This window comes from Girardinichthys multiradiatus, chromosome 13 (assembly GCF_021462225.1).
Source record: "Girardinichthys multiradiatus isolate DD_20200921_A chromosome 13, DD_fGirMul_XY1, whole genome shotgun sequence".
NCBI lineage: Eukaryota > Metazoa > Chordata > Actinopteri > Cyprinodontiformes > Goodeidae > Girardinichthys > Girardinichthys multiradiatus.
Window position 1 is genome coordinate 28,987,509 of NC_061806.1, and position 17,443 is coordinate 29,004,951.

A 17,443-nucleotide genomic window follows, 5' to 3' on the forward strand; every position below is an offset into this window, starting at 1 on the left:
GTGTTTTCTAGTTCCATCAGGGTCATTTCTGCTAGTTCTCTCTCTCAGTGTGGCTTCCACTCATCTTCCCAACGGACTGAATAAAGCATATCGAGGATACATCACTCTTCCCACACACATTCAGTAAACACAGCTCCCACAACAGCCTTATGAAGTTGGTGGTTGGCTCTAAAAAGATGCCACACTGTGTGTGTTAACAGACGGGAGTCCTGTCTCATCCTGAAGATGCTTCATGCCAAAGCTCCAGACGACAATTTTAGCTCTCTCAGATTGAAGATAAGTAAACTGTTGTAATAAAGAGAATCTGTTTTTATGAGCCAACTAGGCAGATTTTTATTTTTTGGTCCAAAATCATGATTCTAATTGTTATTCAGTCTTTTCATAATTCAATTATTCTCTGTTTTTAGGGTTTCTTTAGTCTCCAAACTTCCTCAGAAATATTTGTTTTAAAATGTAGGAATCCTCAGCTACTCACTTGTCATGAGAGTCGGTTGTCTTTTTGAGTGGAGGGGGTCGAAACTTGTTCTTCTTGGAGGAGGAAGAGGACGAGGAGGGGGCGTCTTTTTCTGCTGGTGTAGGAGGAGGTGGGTCCAGACCTGAGGAGGGTGGTGGTGGTGGTGGTGGAGAACGAGGTCCAGCCTGTTGAAGAAAATATGGTTTAGGTTGTCGCAGTGGAAAATGCCAACTTTGACACACTGCAGACATACAGAGATGTGGCTTTCCTGATCTTAAAAGCCTTAAAAAGAAACCCAACTTTTACTCCAAACTGCATCCTCTCACTTTGAAAAGATTAGTAAATCTAACATTTATTCAGTTTATTCAAAGGGGAAAAAGTCTGATGTTAATAAATACGTTTACTTAATACAATTACTGGTAGAGCATTTACTGACACCTGTAAATATCTGTAAAAATACAGATAACTAAATGGACAACACACTTAATCTAAAAGTGCTGTTTCTTGTTGGTTCATGAGGTCAAGTCCTTGCAGAATGTCTACTGTATTCTGATACTCTATTTGAATTTGAAGCATTTTCATTGCATGCGTCTCATGAATCTCTGCACTACAAATAAGAACAGACTCACCTTCTGACTAGCTGAACACCATTTAATTTTTCCCTTCATGTTTCCTGAAACTAACCTGCAGAAGCTGAGTTGCATCACCAGCACACAGACACACGTTTCTTTTTAATGATGGCTGCACACATATTTGGTATGTTACAACTGGTTTCTATCTGTTTGGTTTCTACCTACAAGTACCTAAAAAATAATTAAAGTTTACCTCGTTTATTTGACTTTATGAGTGGATGAAAGTTAATCAGGGATACCGATTGTAACAACTAACATGAAGGACAGGAGTGTCACCCTGAGGGCCACACAGACAAAGAAAAAGTTCATATTCATAATGTTTATTAAGAAAAAAGAGGCTGAATATAAACATTCATCTGTTTTCACCTCTTTGCTGCTGTTTGCCGCGCTGCGGTCTTCTTTCTCCATCTCTTTGGCTTCCTTCTGGTCTCTCCTCTCCTTCATCGCACCATCTTGCTCTTCGTCTGCCTCACTTTGTCTCTCTCTCTCCTCTTCATCTCTCATATTTTCTTCCTTGATGGTCAGACAGATCTCTTCTTCTTTTTTCACTAGAACACAAAACAGAACTGTTTGACTGCTGATGCAGAACCACAGAACCAACCTTTGTTCTGTCTCAGTTTATAAATGCTGCAAATTTCCAACAACTAGCATCAGCCTTTGAGCCAAATTCTGCTTCCCACACCAGGACACCCCCCATACTCAGGGACCCTGTATCATATGTGCATCATATACATTTCTTAAAGCAAACTGGGGTTTTCAGCACTGCATGAGCCAGGGGACAAAAATGGCATTGGTCCTGAAATTACATGCTTTCAGGAGAGACTGGAATTAGAATCCCAATAATACACAAAATTAATTATAAAATACTCCATACAGGATAAATTACTTTTATTTCTTTTTTATGCAGCAAACAACAATCACAGAAGGTTCAGATGTGATGAGGTGTGTAGATAAACTGCCTCACTGCTCTGTGATCCTGCATGGAAACTTAGAAAACAACAGACAGGACAACAAACACCAGTCCTGGTCTAATACTAGAACCTAAAAAACAGGTCCACTTTATTAGGTTCTGATGCATAAATCCTTCACCTGAAAGAGGATGATTACGAAGTTTGCAGATCAGAGACTGAACTTCTGGACCTTTACCTGCTGCACCTCCACTTTCACAGCTGCCCAGGAAGCAGCTTGGGTTACAGCTTAATGACCCTTCGGTCTCAGCGTCCAGCTGGCTTTCCTGTTTCACCACAACCTCCGTTCCAGCCCCTGGTTCAAAGGTCGCCCCTACCGCTGAACCCTGCAATGCTTTGGTCCTCGGGGAAGCCGGGTTTACAGCATCGTGGGCTGAAGTGGCCACGGCAGGGGGCACAGCTGTCACCGGCACCACACCGGTCGCCAGTGCAACGGTTTGTGCAGGATAGATGGCTGTTAATACCTGAAGGGTAAAGAAAAGCAGGTTTGAGGTTGCTGAAGCACATCCTGGAGTTTAAGGTTTGGGTTTTATGTGTGGACTGCAGAACAATATTGCCTCAGTGTTAGAATAGGACAACATTCTGCAAACTGTAGCTCCATGCCATATCTGCATAACATTTCCCCATCAGAATGGTAGAATTTATTATCTTTTTTGTCTCCAGCTTTTTGTCAACATGCTTATTTCCATCATTTTCCATAAACATGTTCTTTAAGATAATGTTTTCCTTTTCTACTGTAAAAGGCTGATGTTTTTACTTGCTCCAAAACATACAGATAAAGAGACAGATTTTTAGGTTTTGGAACAAAACAAAACATCAACCTTTTGCAAGAAGAAAAGGAAACATTTACTAAAAAAGAAATTGTACATATTTATGTAAAATGATGGTAAAACAAAACTGACTTGAGTTTGAATCCTGGTCAGAGTCTTTCTGCATGGAGTTTTCTCCACGTGAAAGTGTGATTTCTCTCTGGGTACTCCAGCTTCCTCCCACAGACCAAAACTATGCAGTTAGGTTAACTAGTCTCTCAAATTCACCCTTAGTTGAGAGTGCATGCATGCTTGTTTGTTCTGTGATGGACTGGAGACCTGTCCAGGATTTACCTGCTCCAGACTGCATAGGCACAAGCTTGGACATGGATGGATGGATGGATGGTTGGATGGATGGATGGTTGGATGGATGGATGGTTGGATGGACGGATCTCGCTAAACTAAGGGCAAAAACGACTCTTTGTGTTTTATTTTTCTTTCTTTCTATTTTGTTGTTGTTTGTTAAGGTTTCTAACTCCTGCAATAGGATGACAAATCTAAAGGGAAAAATGTGCTTTGCAAAAAGGTGTTTATAACAAGTTTATAAAGAAGCCACATTGAAAAAATGGAAACTCTCCACTTCTGTGCGGAGATCTAATTATCAAACTACTAAAAGTTATTCTGCGTCGTTTTCCTCACCTGATGGCCAACGGCGTTCTGACCCGGAGGAGTCTGGGACTGAGAGCCGAGGGGCGGAGCCGGGGCCAGCAGAGGCGGCGGGCCGACGATCGGCTGAACCAGGGTCTGTCCAGACGCGGTGATGGCTGTGAAGCCCAGAGCAGCCAGATGTGATGAGAGATATGCAGGGCCGGGAGGCTGAGCGCCTTGTTGGGTCGCCGCCATGGCACCGCCTGGGCTGGACTGGACGTAGGTGATCCTGAGGGTAACAAACTTCATTAGGATCCGTGGATCTTTGGGGACTTTTCCATTCATTGTATTTTTTACATCTAGTTATTTTACATTAAAATACACATTCTTAAACCATTTCTCTATATTTTCCTTTGAAGCAGCAAAAACTGTCCTTTAATCCTGAAGTTGGACACTTAACAAACATTCCTCAAATTCAAGCACCTTTCAAGCACACCTATGCAATCAGGTGACAGAAGCTCGGAGCTTCTGTGTTTAGCTGTTTTTCCTTCTGGAACATGAATCTGACCATTACAGGTTCATCTCAAAAAACTAGAATATCTTGAAAAGGTTCAACAATTATTGTCCCTTATTTCAGTAAGTGAAACTTATATATTATATAGATTCATAACACATACAGTGAAATATTTCAAGCCTTTATTTCTTCTTATTTTGATTATTCTGGCTTACAGAGAAAACCACAAAGTCTTAGAAAGTGGAAGAGCTGACTGGACAGAAGTCCAGAAGACAGTCATTGACACCCTCTACAAGGAGAGGAAGACACAAAAGATCATTGCTGAGGAAGCTGTTTGTTCACAGAGTGGTGTATCCAAGCATATTCATAGAAAGTTGAGTGGAAGGAAAAAGTGAACCAACGACAGGGATAACCCCAGACTTGAGAGGATTGTCAAGCAAAATCAATTCAAGAATCTCGGAGAGCTTCACTGGACTGAGGCTGGAGTCAGCGCTTTAAAAGCCACTTCACACAGACGGATCCTACATCTGGGCTACAAGAGTCTTACCTGGGCTGAGTGCTTAGAGTACTTCCTGCTTCCTTCTGCTGACAAGCTTTATGGAGATGCTGATTTCATTTTCCAGCAGAACTTGGTATTGGCCCACACTGCTAAAGGTACCAAGAGCTGGTCCAATGACCAGGATGGTACTGTGCTTGACTGGTCAGCAAACTGGTCTGACTAGAACCCCATAGAGAATCTATGGAGTTCTGTCAAGAAGAAGACGAGAGACACCGGAACCAACAATGCAGATGACCTGAAGGCTGCTATCAAAGCAACCTGGGCTTCCTGAACATCTCAGCAGAACCACAGGCTGATCTCCTCCATGCCATGTCGCATTGATGCAGTAATTCATGCAAAAAGAGCCCCAACCATGTATTGAGTTCATAGAAATGAACACAATGCTCAGAAGCCTGACATTTCTATTTAAAATCTCTTTTTCTTTTTTATTGATCTGATGTAATATTCTGATGTTCTGAATTCTGGGTTTTCATTCTCTGTAAGCCAGAATCATCAACGTTAGAAGAAATAATGGCTTGAAATATTTTGCTCTATGTGTGATGAATCTATATAATACATGAGTTACACTTTCTGACATGAGGGATCAAAAATATGGTATTCTAGGTATTTTAGATGTACCTGTAATAGACTATTTGGGAATATAGTGACTTCAGTGAGCATAGCTGTTAGTGTTTACATTTAAACTACATTTGAATGTTTCAGCTTTGAAATGTTGCTCTCAGGTGGAGGGTCTGTGTTAGTGACCTGGTGGGTGGGGAGGTGAGAAGAACGGTCTGTGGCGGAGTAGCTCTGGGAGCCATCACTGTCGCCATGGATACAGGGAATGGATTCCCAGAGTGCACTGCTGCCGTGGCGCTCGGATGGACGCTGGTCTGCACAACGGGCATTGGAGCAATCTGGATGATCTGAAAAGAGGAACAAAGAGAAGGAGGTAAGAAACCATAAATAAAATTTGTGTGACCCAGATTTAATACACCACAAAAATCCCAAACAGCTCCTGAGTGAAAGAAATTAAACTATTCTGCAAGGTTAATAAATGGGATACATTATTATCAATTTATTATCAGACACTTTAGAAGAAAAGCTTCAGCTTTCTGGTACTTTTTTGGTTCTGGAATATCTTCATGTCTTGCCAACAAGTTAAAAGTCATAAGTGAACAGTTTCCAGAGAGATTAGCTGGACCCTTGGCATGCAGAAGATGATCGACTGAAACACGATGCATCTCTCTGGTCCTGTGTCAGGTCTTTTTTTCCAGACAATATTTTCAGATGTGGTTCATAGTTTTTCTTTGATGTTGCAGTAAAGATGATCACAATTCAAGGTCAAATCTCAAGTCTCTAACGACTAAAATAAAAATGTTCTCATCAAATCCACAACCTTTAGGTCACCTCCAACTCTGCGGGTCAGGAATCCAAACATATACTGTTGCAAGGCAGAAGACCGTGTGCACACCTAACCTATCAGGTGACGCAATTTACTATATATTCCCCAAACAGGTTTGCTTGTTTTTCAGGTAAATTGTGCAGCATAAATATCAAATTAAAGTTGGAAACAGCTTCTGATTTATTTTGGTCTCATGTTGATGACGATGACATAATGATTATCCACTCTGAGTCGTTCAGGTTCCCGTGACAACATTCTCACCTTGTTTCCTGTCACAGGGCCATTCTGCACAGGAAGAGGCGGAGCCACCAGGGAGATGGAGGGCTGAGGAGGCGTAGACCCCATCCTCACTGTTGCCATGGGAACCAACATCTTGCTCTGCAACAGTGGCGACTGGGCTTGGACTAATGAGTGAGAACAGAGAGACAAGAAAGAAGAGATGAGTTGCTTGGCATGAGAAACAGAAGAAGATCGGTGAGGAGGTTTCAGTTATTGATAGAAAAGTGGTTCTCCTTAGGATCAGAGAGGTGTAAGTCGGTGGTGGGTGCTCATTTTTCAAAAGCATTTTTATTCCCAGTTTATGTAAGGTAATAAATCTATTTAGATAGAGAAGAAGATTTGAGAAAGTTTGTGGACTGAAACCACCGAGAAGAAGCTGCTCCTCTCTGCCAGCCAATCCTCGCCTCCTGTCTCACCTCTGGTCCCGGGGCTCACTCTGATCCCCACCCCCGACTGCACCCCATTTGTCGGCAGGGGGAGGATGTGCTGGTTGGTGAGTTGAGGAGAGGGTAGGGTCTCGGTGGGCGGGATGTGCTGGACCTGCGGCAGAGGCTGGGGCCGCGTGGGAGGTGTGATAGAGGAGGTGGGGTGTAGCTGGACAGGTGGGTGAATTTCAGGCTGAGGGGAGATGAGCTGCAGGGGTTGTGCAGCAGGAAGGTATAGGCTTGTGACCAGGCCGCTGTTACCCACAGGGGTTATAGTAAGTGGACCAGGGGGGGAGGATGACGTTAGGTACCCACCCCCTGTGGCGAGCTGGGCTCCAGCTCCTCCGATCAGAAGATTATTCTTCTTCTCCTGCGGGAGTGAGCTGACGGCGATGGCTCCATCCACTGGCTTGCTGGCGATGGGGATAGGGGTGCTGCCGACTGGGCGTACCGTATTGGTCACCACTGCAGGAGTCATTCGGACCCCACCGAGGACCTGGGGCAAAACCTGTTGGAGCTGACTGACGGAGACGCTCTGCCCACCTCCTCCTCCACCTCCTGATGATTCCTTTTTCCTGGTCCCGTTCTCCTCCTCGGCTCCATCCATGCCCCTCTTCCTCTTCCTGTCTGCTCCGTCTCCAGGAACTCCTGCCTCTCCGTTCCCCTTAATAGAGGAGGAGTCGGAGTGAAGGATGGAGGGAGAGGAGCAGAGGGAGGAGCGAGCCTCAGGCTGGAGGAAGGAGAGAAGCACAGGTATCAAAGAGGTAACATTTTTTGATTTGATACCAATGTTCGGTTTAATTAAAGAGTTTTTCAAAACTTTAATGACGCATAATAAAAAAACACAATTCCCAGTGTCTCTGCTCTAAAACTGAGCCATAGGCAGAATTTCTAGCTGATCTAAACCTTGACTCAGACATTTCTTACAAGAAAAGCTCAACTGTTTACTGGGATAATTAATCAAATAAGCTACAATTCATTTTAGTTCAGAAACAACGACAGTTTTCCACCTAAAACTAGTATCTGGTGATTACAGCTTTTAGAATGTGTCCATTAGTGCCACAAGGAATGTTTCTGTATCTGCAATGGTGGGAATAAAGTGGGAGGAAAGGTTGTGAACACATCTTTATAGGCATTTTTTTAAACAATGAAGTGCAGTTCTGAAAGCAGTTCAGGGTTATGTTAGTGATTTCACTGCAGTTGAATTGTTTGTTTAGGAGTTATTGATCCTGCGGTGAAGAATTTATGCTGAACACTAAACTTAAACAAGATCTGTTGCTTGTTCCTAAACAGGAGAAGGTCCATCGACAAAACGGATACATTTACTAAACTAAGGAGGCAAATTTGGATGACTTTTATTTTTTTATGTATTGTGGACTTAAAGACTGTAAAACACCCAGGTCCTGTAGCTGCACCAGCCCAAATCATCACCTTCCACTGCCGTGCTTTACAGTTTTTGTGAGGTGTTTTCTCCAAACATGGAGCTGTGTATTATTGCCAAACATCTCTTCTCTGCTCTCATCTGTCTAAAGGAGGCCTGCTCAAAAATCCAGACGAATGAATTTACTAAACTCAGGGAGCAGATTTTCACGACCTCTACTTTCACTAATTGCATTCAAACACTGTAAACACATATCTACTCAGTCCTATAATAGCACTTCATGTAATGAGATACAACAATTTTTTTTCCTCTAGAGTTTATGTACTCATATTGAAAACAAGAATTATATTCCCTGTTTGTGCAAACACTCTTGGCCAATAAAGCTGGTTCTGATTCATACTGTTGCAACATACTCACTTTAACTTCTTTACGTGCCTCATTCTGTTAGATTTTCCTTCTTGCTGCACCTTTATATTTTATTTAACACTCTATATTTACATTGCATGTTTCTATCAGCCTTAATACCCGGTATAATGAGTAATCTTCCACCAACCTGTCCATCCGGTTCGTCTTCATCGCTGTCTGTCACTCTCTCCTTGCACTTGAGGTCAATAGAGCCTTCAGGACACGAATCCTCTGAGGGTGGAAATATGAGATGCTTTAATGACACAAAAACATCACAGCGAAGGAGACTTTAAGCATTAACCTTTACATGTTACAGCATAATTAGCAGAAATGCCTATTTATATTTCTAATAGGGTAAATATTACAAATTTTCTAAATAATATAAATCAGCCTTTATTAGATTTGTGGATGGTAAATTACATGTTAAAAGATTAAAATAAAAGATTCAAAACAAGGCCACATCATCAGCCCTCCACCAACGTGCTTCACAGATGGTATGAGCTGTTTGTGCTGATATCCTATGGTCGGTTTGCTGTGCATCAGGCCAAACATCTCTACTTTGGGCTCATCCTTCCAAAGGACATTGGTCCTAAAGTCTTATGGTTCATTCAGATGCAACTTTGCTGCCATGTTATCTTTTAAGAGAAAATGCTTTCAGCTTAAACTCTTCCAAACAGCCATACTGGTTCAAACCTTTTGTAATGCCCCCGTCATGACCTTTAACCTTAAACATGCTAAGTGAGGCCTGTTGAGACTCAAACTGAGCTCTTGAGTTTTTTATCATTCCTCTGAAAATGTTCTGACCATGGTGGGGAAACAGGGGGATCTCCATTCCCGGGATGTTTAGCAGTTGTGAATAAACTTTCTCTCTTGATGTAGTGGACATGATCATATAACACTTCCCAGACTGATGGGCAGCAATAGTTGTTTCTCTATGTCACTGCTGATGTCTTTCCACCCTGGCTTTGTGAAAACACAGACCTGTAGGCTCCAGACCAACAAACTGCCAAAAGTCTTGGTGATCATGATCAGCTAAGGAATGGATTTGATCAGCAGGGCGTCGCTTTTAATTTTTTATTCACTACTTTAGTTCTTTTTTTTTATTTCTTGTTAAATAATGAATTGTGTAAAATGCCATTTGTTTAATTTTTCTTTATCTGGTTCATATGATAAATCATAGATTTTCCTTAATTTTTGATGGAAAAAACTTGGACTACTACTGCAGTGACTGAATGAGAAGCATGTAAAATGTGGACAGCCTGCCTTTAAACTACTAGTATCACCTTAACCAAACTGTAATCTCTGGGCTGCTTTAGCTGCTGTGCTGTAACACAGTTTGGTGCCGGCACTCACAAGATGACAGATCTCTGGTTTTTTTTGCCACTGACGTGTTTCGCTGACACAATCGTTCTGACTAAAAGGCTGAATTTCCTGACCATCATGAGAAGTGAAACCATCACTTTGTGGTGATGAAGAAGTCTCTCTCTCTCTCTAACCACGGGTCTCTCAGCTCAGTTAACCCACCCATCACATCGTCGTCTCCTTCTTCTTCACATATGACCATGCGTTCCTCATCGCTGGTCACATCATCGTTGGCTCCACCCTGGTACAGCGACGGAGGCGGCGGTCGGTTTCGAAACAAGCCGGATCCATCGTCCTGACAGAATAGAGAAAGAAACCAACATGCTAAAAGTCCAGAACGTTTCATTTCAATATTCAGGCAAATTTTGTAGACATGAAACACCGTATTTGTTGATACTATAAGCGCAAAAGTTCAGTAAACCACGAGCATATAGAGTCATTATGTCATGTTAACCAATCAGCATGGTTGTTGAAGAGAATACTAACAGCTAACACCAGATATTTACATACACCGTATAAAAAGACACATGTGGTTTTTTTGGTGTGTGTGAGCAAGTCAGTTTAACAAACCTGACCCAGTTACTCCAGTTCTGTCAAGAGGAATGGGCCAGAATTCCAGCAACATTTGTAAAAGAAAACCCAAAACTAAGAAAATGTATGTAAACTTCTGCTTTTTCTAAAATAAATTACCTAAAACAGGAAAAGTTGCCTGATTTAATGTCAGACAATGAGAAAAAAGGTAATATTTCATTTTATTCTGCTTCTGCTTTCAACTGTATAAAAACAAGATATAAAAATAATCTTAAAATCAACCCAGAAGTGGTATTGAAGGCTTAGCAGAAACGCTAAGACTGGCGTTTTATATTCACACCATTTTCTGTACCAGTTACAAGACAAGCAGGAGTTTCAGAACATCCCACATAGTAGTTTTTGCACAAACACACAACCAAACAGAAGAAATCGAACAGCTCTGAAAGGCATGCATGCATCATCAATATGCCACAAGCTTTAAATGAAACAGAGGAGCCAACATGCAGACGGCACCCCTCTGATTTGGAGCGATGCAGCAACACGACCGTCTGAAAGCAGCAGAGGCGTGAAGTGTCTGAAGCTGAAGCCTGCACACCCCCTCCCACAGAACTGTCAGTGGGGTCTAACAGCAACAACAGCTACAGCCTTCACACAAGGAACCCGGGGAGAGTCCTTTTGATCTCTTTTTGATTTTAGTTGTGGAGTTCAATCAAACGGCTCTGCAGTGTTTACAAGATGACCACAGAAATAATCGGTGCTTTTACAAACAAGCTTTGCAGGTAGTGAGCTGCTTTTTCATGCAATTCCATTCATCTACAGTAAATTGCAAACAAACCTTAAATCATCACCTTTATCTCTTTATATTTCCAGTCCAAGCAGCTAGACTTTCTTGTAATAATTAAAAGTGGTCACGGCGAGTAGTTCTTTATGCTTTCTGGAGGTCTTTGGCTGCGTTTTCCCTTATTTTAGTCACGTACCCGACTATTTTCAGAGAACTCTGACTTATGAATCATTTAGGCATAAAAGGATCCTAACCTCAAGAAATGAGCCATCTTGTGTTGACATGCACTGTTTTGTAAAAAGATCTGAGTCCTTGAACGCTTCCATATTTCATTATTTAACAGCCAGAAAAGTCAGCGGATTTTATTTTACAAACACAAAGTAGTGGATAATAGTGAAGTGGAAGGATTTAAAACGGTTGTTCACAAATAGAAATCTGCACTAAAAGTTAGCTAATTATTAAATAAGCCTGTTTGTAGGTTAATCTCAGTATAAATGCAGCTGTTCTGTTTCTGGCCTCAGAGGCTATTTAGGGAACAATCAGCAGCATGAAGACCACAGCAGACAAGTCAGGCAGAAAGGTGTTGGAGAAGCTGCAGAGATCTACAGCTCATGTGAGATTTATCACATAGTCACAAAGACTAGAACTGTTTTTGTTGCCCTGCATATAACACATCTGTGCGGTAGCGGCAGCATCATGCTGTGGGATGGCTTTTCTTTAATAGGAACAAGAAGCTGAGGGATGGAATACAAATGTATGCCACATCTTTTAAGACTGTTTGTTGCAAAATATTTTGACATCCATGTACCGTTTCCCTTCCACTTTACAATTATGGACCAGTGTTTTAGTTGTAACGTGATGAAATGTGAAAAAAAGCTCCAGGGGTGTTTTTGTTTTTGGCAAACAACGTATTAAAAATGAATTTTAAATCAGATCTTTAGGTTCTTTGTCACCAGCAGCCTGTCTCAAAAACAACTTGTTTTCATTCCCTTGATTTTAGACTTTAAAACATCTGATTTGCTGCAATCAGACATTTTTACTCAACCTAACAAACTAAAAATGACATATTAGAAATAAGTCCTGAGTTCTAGTTTGACCCAGTTTAACCTTAGATTTGGTTCAGTCCAGCCCACCCCCCACAGTGAGTTCTACAAGTATTTTAATCAAGTATTCAGTCAGACAGTTTATATCCTTAAGAAGGAACCGTAAATCAGCTTATTTCGTGTTAGAACAGCTGCACGTCCCCTCCTGTTAACCAGTCAGACAGAACCAGCCAATAACTTTAATCACGCTGTTTAGGAGGAAGACACATATTTACGCTCATAATAAGTCCCTGGATGCTGCTCAGACTTAGTCACCAGAGATTTTCAACCTCCGATGACATGCAAATACAGACAGATGAATTCAACTGTGCTGATTTAGTCTGCCTCTGTCTGCTGCTATGGAGCTTCTTCCAGGCTAAACTTTAAAAGGCTTCAAGGTGAAGCGGAGATCTGCTACGAATAAAACGACATTTATTCATCTGGAATTGAAGCAGAGTCACCAAATCATAAGCAGGTGTGTGGTCCTGCTGAGCTAAAGTGTTACTACAGAGAAGGAACCAGGAAAGCAGAACAGAAAAACCTTAGAAAATGTATTTCCGGCAACTAAACCCGACATACCTTCCCCAGAAGAAAGACCTCTAGAAAACAGAAACAGTTAAAAAAAATGTTTAAAGTACGCATCTCGCTTGTGCCATTCTGTGCTAAAATCCAGCAGATAACTAAACCCGAGCATAATTCCCACGCGCAAAATCATTTCAGGAGGAGAATAAAGGAAATAAATAAAATAAATTGAAAGGGATCCACTAATGAGGCAGGTATTTGCTCCAAACATACAGAAAATGTGTCTTAATTTGAATTTTTAAAGGTAAGGGTGCAAAATTATGCATCTCCTTTAGCTTTCCAACTTCTCTTCTTATTTTATCCCTTAATCAGTAAATGATCATGTGAAGAATAATGCATCTCTTTGATCATGTGTGGGGTCTTTGTAATTATTTATTCTGTTTTAGTAAAACACATTAATTTCAGATGGCTTTCCTCTACTGGTGATGGTGTTATAGCCCTGAAACGTCTCCTGTCTGCCTCCTCTTGTAGAGTTTTCTTAGATTTTTAAGGACACAACATCCATCATGCTTTCATGCTGAGGAACAGGACAGAAAATTTGTGAAAAAGCAGTGAAAACCTGAAGAACTATAAATGACCTGCAAAAAGCCTAGAGAACCATCAATCAACACCACAAACTGAAATATTCTGGCTGTTTGGTAAAAAATGTTAATTAATGTGTGCAGCTTTAAAAACGTTGGCTTTTGTGCTCTAGCATGAATCTAGTTAAATACACTGAAATGATGTCAGCAAAACATTTTGATACATAAACATCAGCATATTTCTGTCTCTCGAGCCTGTCTTCTGCCTTGGAGGCACAGATTAACAACCTCATACCTTCTCCAGCTCCCTCTGCCTCTCCCTCTGCTCCAGGGTGTGCACGGCACTTTGGGAAAAGGCTCGGGGCCGGGGGTGTTGGCCCCCCAGAGGCCCCCCTCGACGCTCCGATCCCCCCGGCCAGCCCGATCCTCCTCCTTTTCCTTCCAGCACCTGGGACTCCGAGAGGGCATCTAAGGGAAAGAGAAGAAAGACTCATCAGGGACAAGATCAATGCAACTTCACAGATATAGGATTATTCTTTTCATAGTGTTGGAAACATGAAAGAGGGCATTGCATATTGTTAAATCTTTATTTAAAGTGAAAATAATCCTTTCTGGATGTGAAAACCAAGTCAGGTATCAAGGAGTTAACTGTCAAGACTTGGTCATGAAATCAATTGAATTCCAAACATTACAGCCAAACATTTGGGCATTTTTAAAAGGATTTCCAGCTCAACATCTGTGCATATTTCCTGGATTTTCCACATCTATCTTTACACACCCATGCTCTCGGACATGCTCCTCTCCCGCAGCTCCTTCGGAGTCCCGCGGCCCTCAGACAGAGACTTCCTGCGGTCTTTGTTGCACCACTTCCAGTCAGGGTGGGCCCTGAAGTGGGCTTCTTTGACCTGCAGGAGGAGGAGATTTTTCTTGTGGAGTCGTGTGCATTTATTTTACAGGATATTGTGCAGCATTGTTGCTAAAAAATCCCATTTTCTGCCTGCAAAATGTGTTATCTTTGGTGCTTTTCATAGAGTCCAGTAAAAAAGTTTATCAATTCTGTCTTTGCAACAAAATAATGAACATTTCTCTACAAATGGTCAGTTACTGGGAGAAAAAAAGTAGCCAAAGTTTGAAACATTTAAAAGATACTGGAAAAGTCCTGAAAACTACTGATCAAGACTATTTTAAAAGACCAGCAAGTCTGGCTGCTTAGAAGTAGAAGAATCAGAAAATGGAAATAAACCGAACCCTTTACACAGTTTTACTGTTTGAAATGAGTCCTAACAGTGTTATGGTGACCAGTGACACAACACAATGAGGGTTTTTATGGTAACCTGAAAGGCCAGGTCGTGGTACTTCTGCTTCTCGTTGGGCCCCAGAGCATACCACCATTCCCCCAGGATCTTGCTGACAGTCCGGTTGTCCTGGTTGGGATTTCGCTGGTGGACCAGAGCTCGGTGGCGTTTACTGAAGATCATGAAGGCGTTCATGGGACGACGGATGTGGTCCTTCTCCCTCTGGTTGGATTTCAGAATCAGAATCAGCTTTATTGCCAAGTTCGTACATACAAACAGGGAATTTGACTCCGGTACACTTTGCTCTTTGGTTTTGTTTTTGCATTACAGATTATACATATTTACAATGTACAATATACACATATATAATAAAAAGGTGCATTTGCAACATCTGTATGCTGTTGTTTTGTACTCTATTGAATGTTCAACAGAGAAACAGCCTGGGGGAAGAGGTTTTGTACTCTAAGGGGGCAAACATGTATGATAAACTGTAGTATTGACATGTTTTCTATTTTTATAGTATTCACAATTTCCCCCTTCTGTGTGTAATGAGATTTAATGTAGTAGACCACCAACAAAGTAGTGGATCTGTGGCGTGGAAGGAACACAGTATTTTTTCTGTATGAAGTCCCTTAAAGGTGTTGATATTAAGTCAAATAAGGTCAGATTTTGTGTTGTTATTGATGACTTTTCAAGTGGAAGACAGCTGTTCATCTCTGAAATCCGTCTTGAAATAGAAGGCTGGGAGTCAGACTTCCACGTGAAAACGTCCTGGCACCAATATTTAAAACGTTCCCAAATTAACATGTTTGAGAATCTATTGACAAGAGAAATCCTAGAAGATTGGACGGGGCGGTGCGAGACAGAGCGAGCACCTCCAGCTGGGGTTTGATTCCTGACTTTAAGACCTTTGCTGCATGTTCTCCTCCCTTCTCTGTCCATTACTTGTCTGATTACTGCCAATAAACGCCACTACTGCGACAAAGTCATTAATGCAGGAATGAGCCCTGATCTAAAGCATCTAGATATCTCAAGTTTATATTTATGTCATTTCTGTGCTGTGATATGGTTTTGATGGAGAAGGTTCATGATGCATAGCTTTCAATATTTTTTACAAATAAAAATCTGAAAACTGTGATGGGCTTTAGTGTTTAGCACTTTACTCTGACGCTCCTAAATAAAATCCAGTTCAACCAATTAATTAAGTCACCTAATTAGTTAAGAGGGTCCATCTGTGTGTAATCTCAGTATAAATCCAGCTGTTCTGTTTCTGGCCTCAGAGGTCTGTTAGAGAACATTAGCGAACAACCAGCATCACAAAGACCAAGGAACACAGCAGATAGGTCAGGGAGAACGTTGTGGAGAAGTTTAAATCAGGTTTAGGTTCTACAATAATATTCCAAGCTTTGAACATCTCCCAGAGCTCTGTTCAATCCATCATCTTTACATGGAGAGAGGATGGACCACCTGCAGAGCTACCAAGACATGGAGGTCCACCTAAACTGACAGGCCGGGCAAGGAGAGCATCAATCAGAGAAGCAGCCAAGACGCCCAAGAGTGGCAAGAAGAAAGCCACTGAGAAAGAAGGCCATATGGCGAACACAGTAAACATTTGGATGAAGAAGCTCTTGGTCAGATGAGACCAAAAGTGAACTTTTGTTGGTCAACACATAACATTCTACGCAGGGTGGAAAACTTAAGACTCTGCACCCTGAATGCACTATCCCATAGTAAAACATGGTGAAGGCAACATCTTGCTGTTGAGATGTTTATCTTAAGGAATGGAGAAGATGGATGGAGCTAAAACTGGGGAACACGACAAGAAAACCAGTTAGATGCTGCAAAAGACTTGAAACTGGGGCAGAGGTTCTCCTTCCAGCAGGATGAGCCCAAAGATCCAGCAAAGTGTATTTATGTGTTTGAATGGCCTAGTCAAAGCCCAGACCCAAATCTGACTGAGAATGTTCTTCAAACTCAAGAAGCTTTGCAGAAAATGGGCAAAGCTTTCCGTCTCTAGATGAGTAAAGCAGCCTGAAACATAGCTTATAATCATGCACTACTTCCTGCTGGTCTATCACATTAAATCCCAGTTAAATACATCAAAGTCTGTGGTAGTATTGTGACAGAGTGTGTCAAAGTTCAAGAGATATTAATACTTTTCATCTAATGACCGAAGATCTGCCCAGATGACTCACCTTCCTGTCTCCGTCTTTGGGCAGGGCGCTGAGGGACTGCGTGCGTCTCTTCAAGGGTCCGGTGGAGGGAGATGGATCGTTGGCCCCACCGGGGGAAAACCTGCATCCAAATTCAAAGGAAAAGGAAACTGAAAGTCCAGTTGGGCTTGGAAATCAAGGGACTTTCAGGAAAGTAAAGTGGCCACGGTTGTTTTGAGGAAGTACGTTTTTCCTCAAAAATACCAGAAACTTTACAACCCAGCTCTGATATGAGTAACTTTAGCCCTACAAAGAACCGTAAAGGAATATGGCGCCTGGCCTAACAGTCCAGAACAGCTTAAGGTTCGGTGTTACCTCAAGTTTGTTTAAAAGTCAAATATTTGATATTTTTTAAAACTTGCACTTATTTAACAGTTCACAAGAGACCACCGTTCCCATGTTGTGCTTTTCTGCAGAAGATAATTTCATTTAAAAAGTTTCACAGCCAGGTTTTTACATGTCTTTTCAAAATAAGTGATGAAGTAGAACAAATGTCTATCCTACAAATGAGGCAGCCTGCTGTAGATTTGAGATGAGAAGGATGCAGAAAGCCCTTTTATGCAGTCGCTGTGGACTGGATCAGTCTTAGGGGTGAAAGTTTCAGATCTTTGCATCAAAAGTTCTGCTTTTATTCATCTTCAGACAGATAAAAGCATGATTACACCATGGATACCTCCC

At 41.7% G+C, this 17,443-nt stretch overlaps 1 protein-coding gene across 3 annotated transcripts in view; it reads right to left on the reverse strand.

Annotated features, from left to right (window-relative positions):
* The window catches only part of cica (capicua transcriptional repressor a), a 46,627-nt gene that overhangs the window by 5,095 nt on the left and 24,089 nt on the right, over positions 1 to 17,443 (reverse strand). For 2 of the 3 annotated variants that reach the window (XM_047383321.1, XM_047383322.1), the window contains exons 6-18: positions 16,748 to 16,847; positions 14,592 to 14,774; positions 14,036 to 14,162; positions 13,553 to 13,725; positions 9,923 to 10,055; positions 8,547 to 8,629; positions 6,604 to 7,342; positions 6,170 to 6,312; positions 5,269 to 5,429; positions 3,503 to 3,740; positions 2,233 to 2,518; positions 1,453 to 1,634; positions 476 to 639 (exon numbers count right to left, since the gene is read on the reverse strand). In XM_047383321.1, coding sequence (XP_047239277.1) covers positions 476 to 639; positions 1,453 to 1,634; positions 2,233 to 2,518; positions 3,503 to 3,740; positions 5,269 to 5,429; positions 6,170 to 6,312; positions 6,604 to 7,342; positions 8,547 to 8,629; positions 9,923 to 10,055; positions 13,553 to 13,725; positions 14,036 to 14,162; positions 14,592 to 14,774; positions 16,748 to 16,847 — 2,712 coding nt within the window. The remainder of the gene's footprint in view (positions 1 to 475; positions 640 to 1,452; positions 1,635 to 2,232; positions 2,519 to 3,502; positions 3,741 to 5,268; positions 5,430 to 6,169; positions 6,313 to 6,603; positions 7,343 to 8,546; positions 8,630 to 9,922; positions 10,056 to 13,552; positions 13,726 to 14,035; positions 14,163 to 14,591; positions 14,775 to 16,747; positions 16,848 to 17,443) is intronic. The other variant, XM_047383323.1, reaches the window with a different exon arrangement.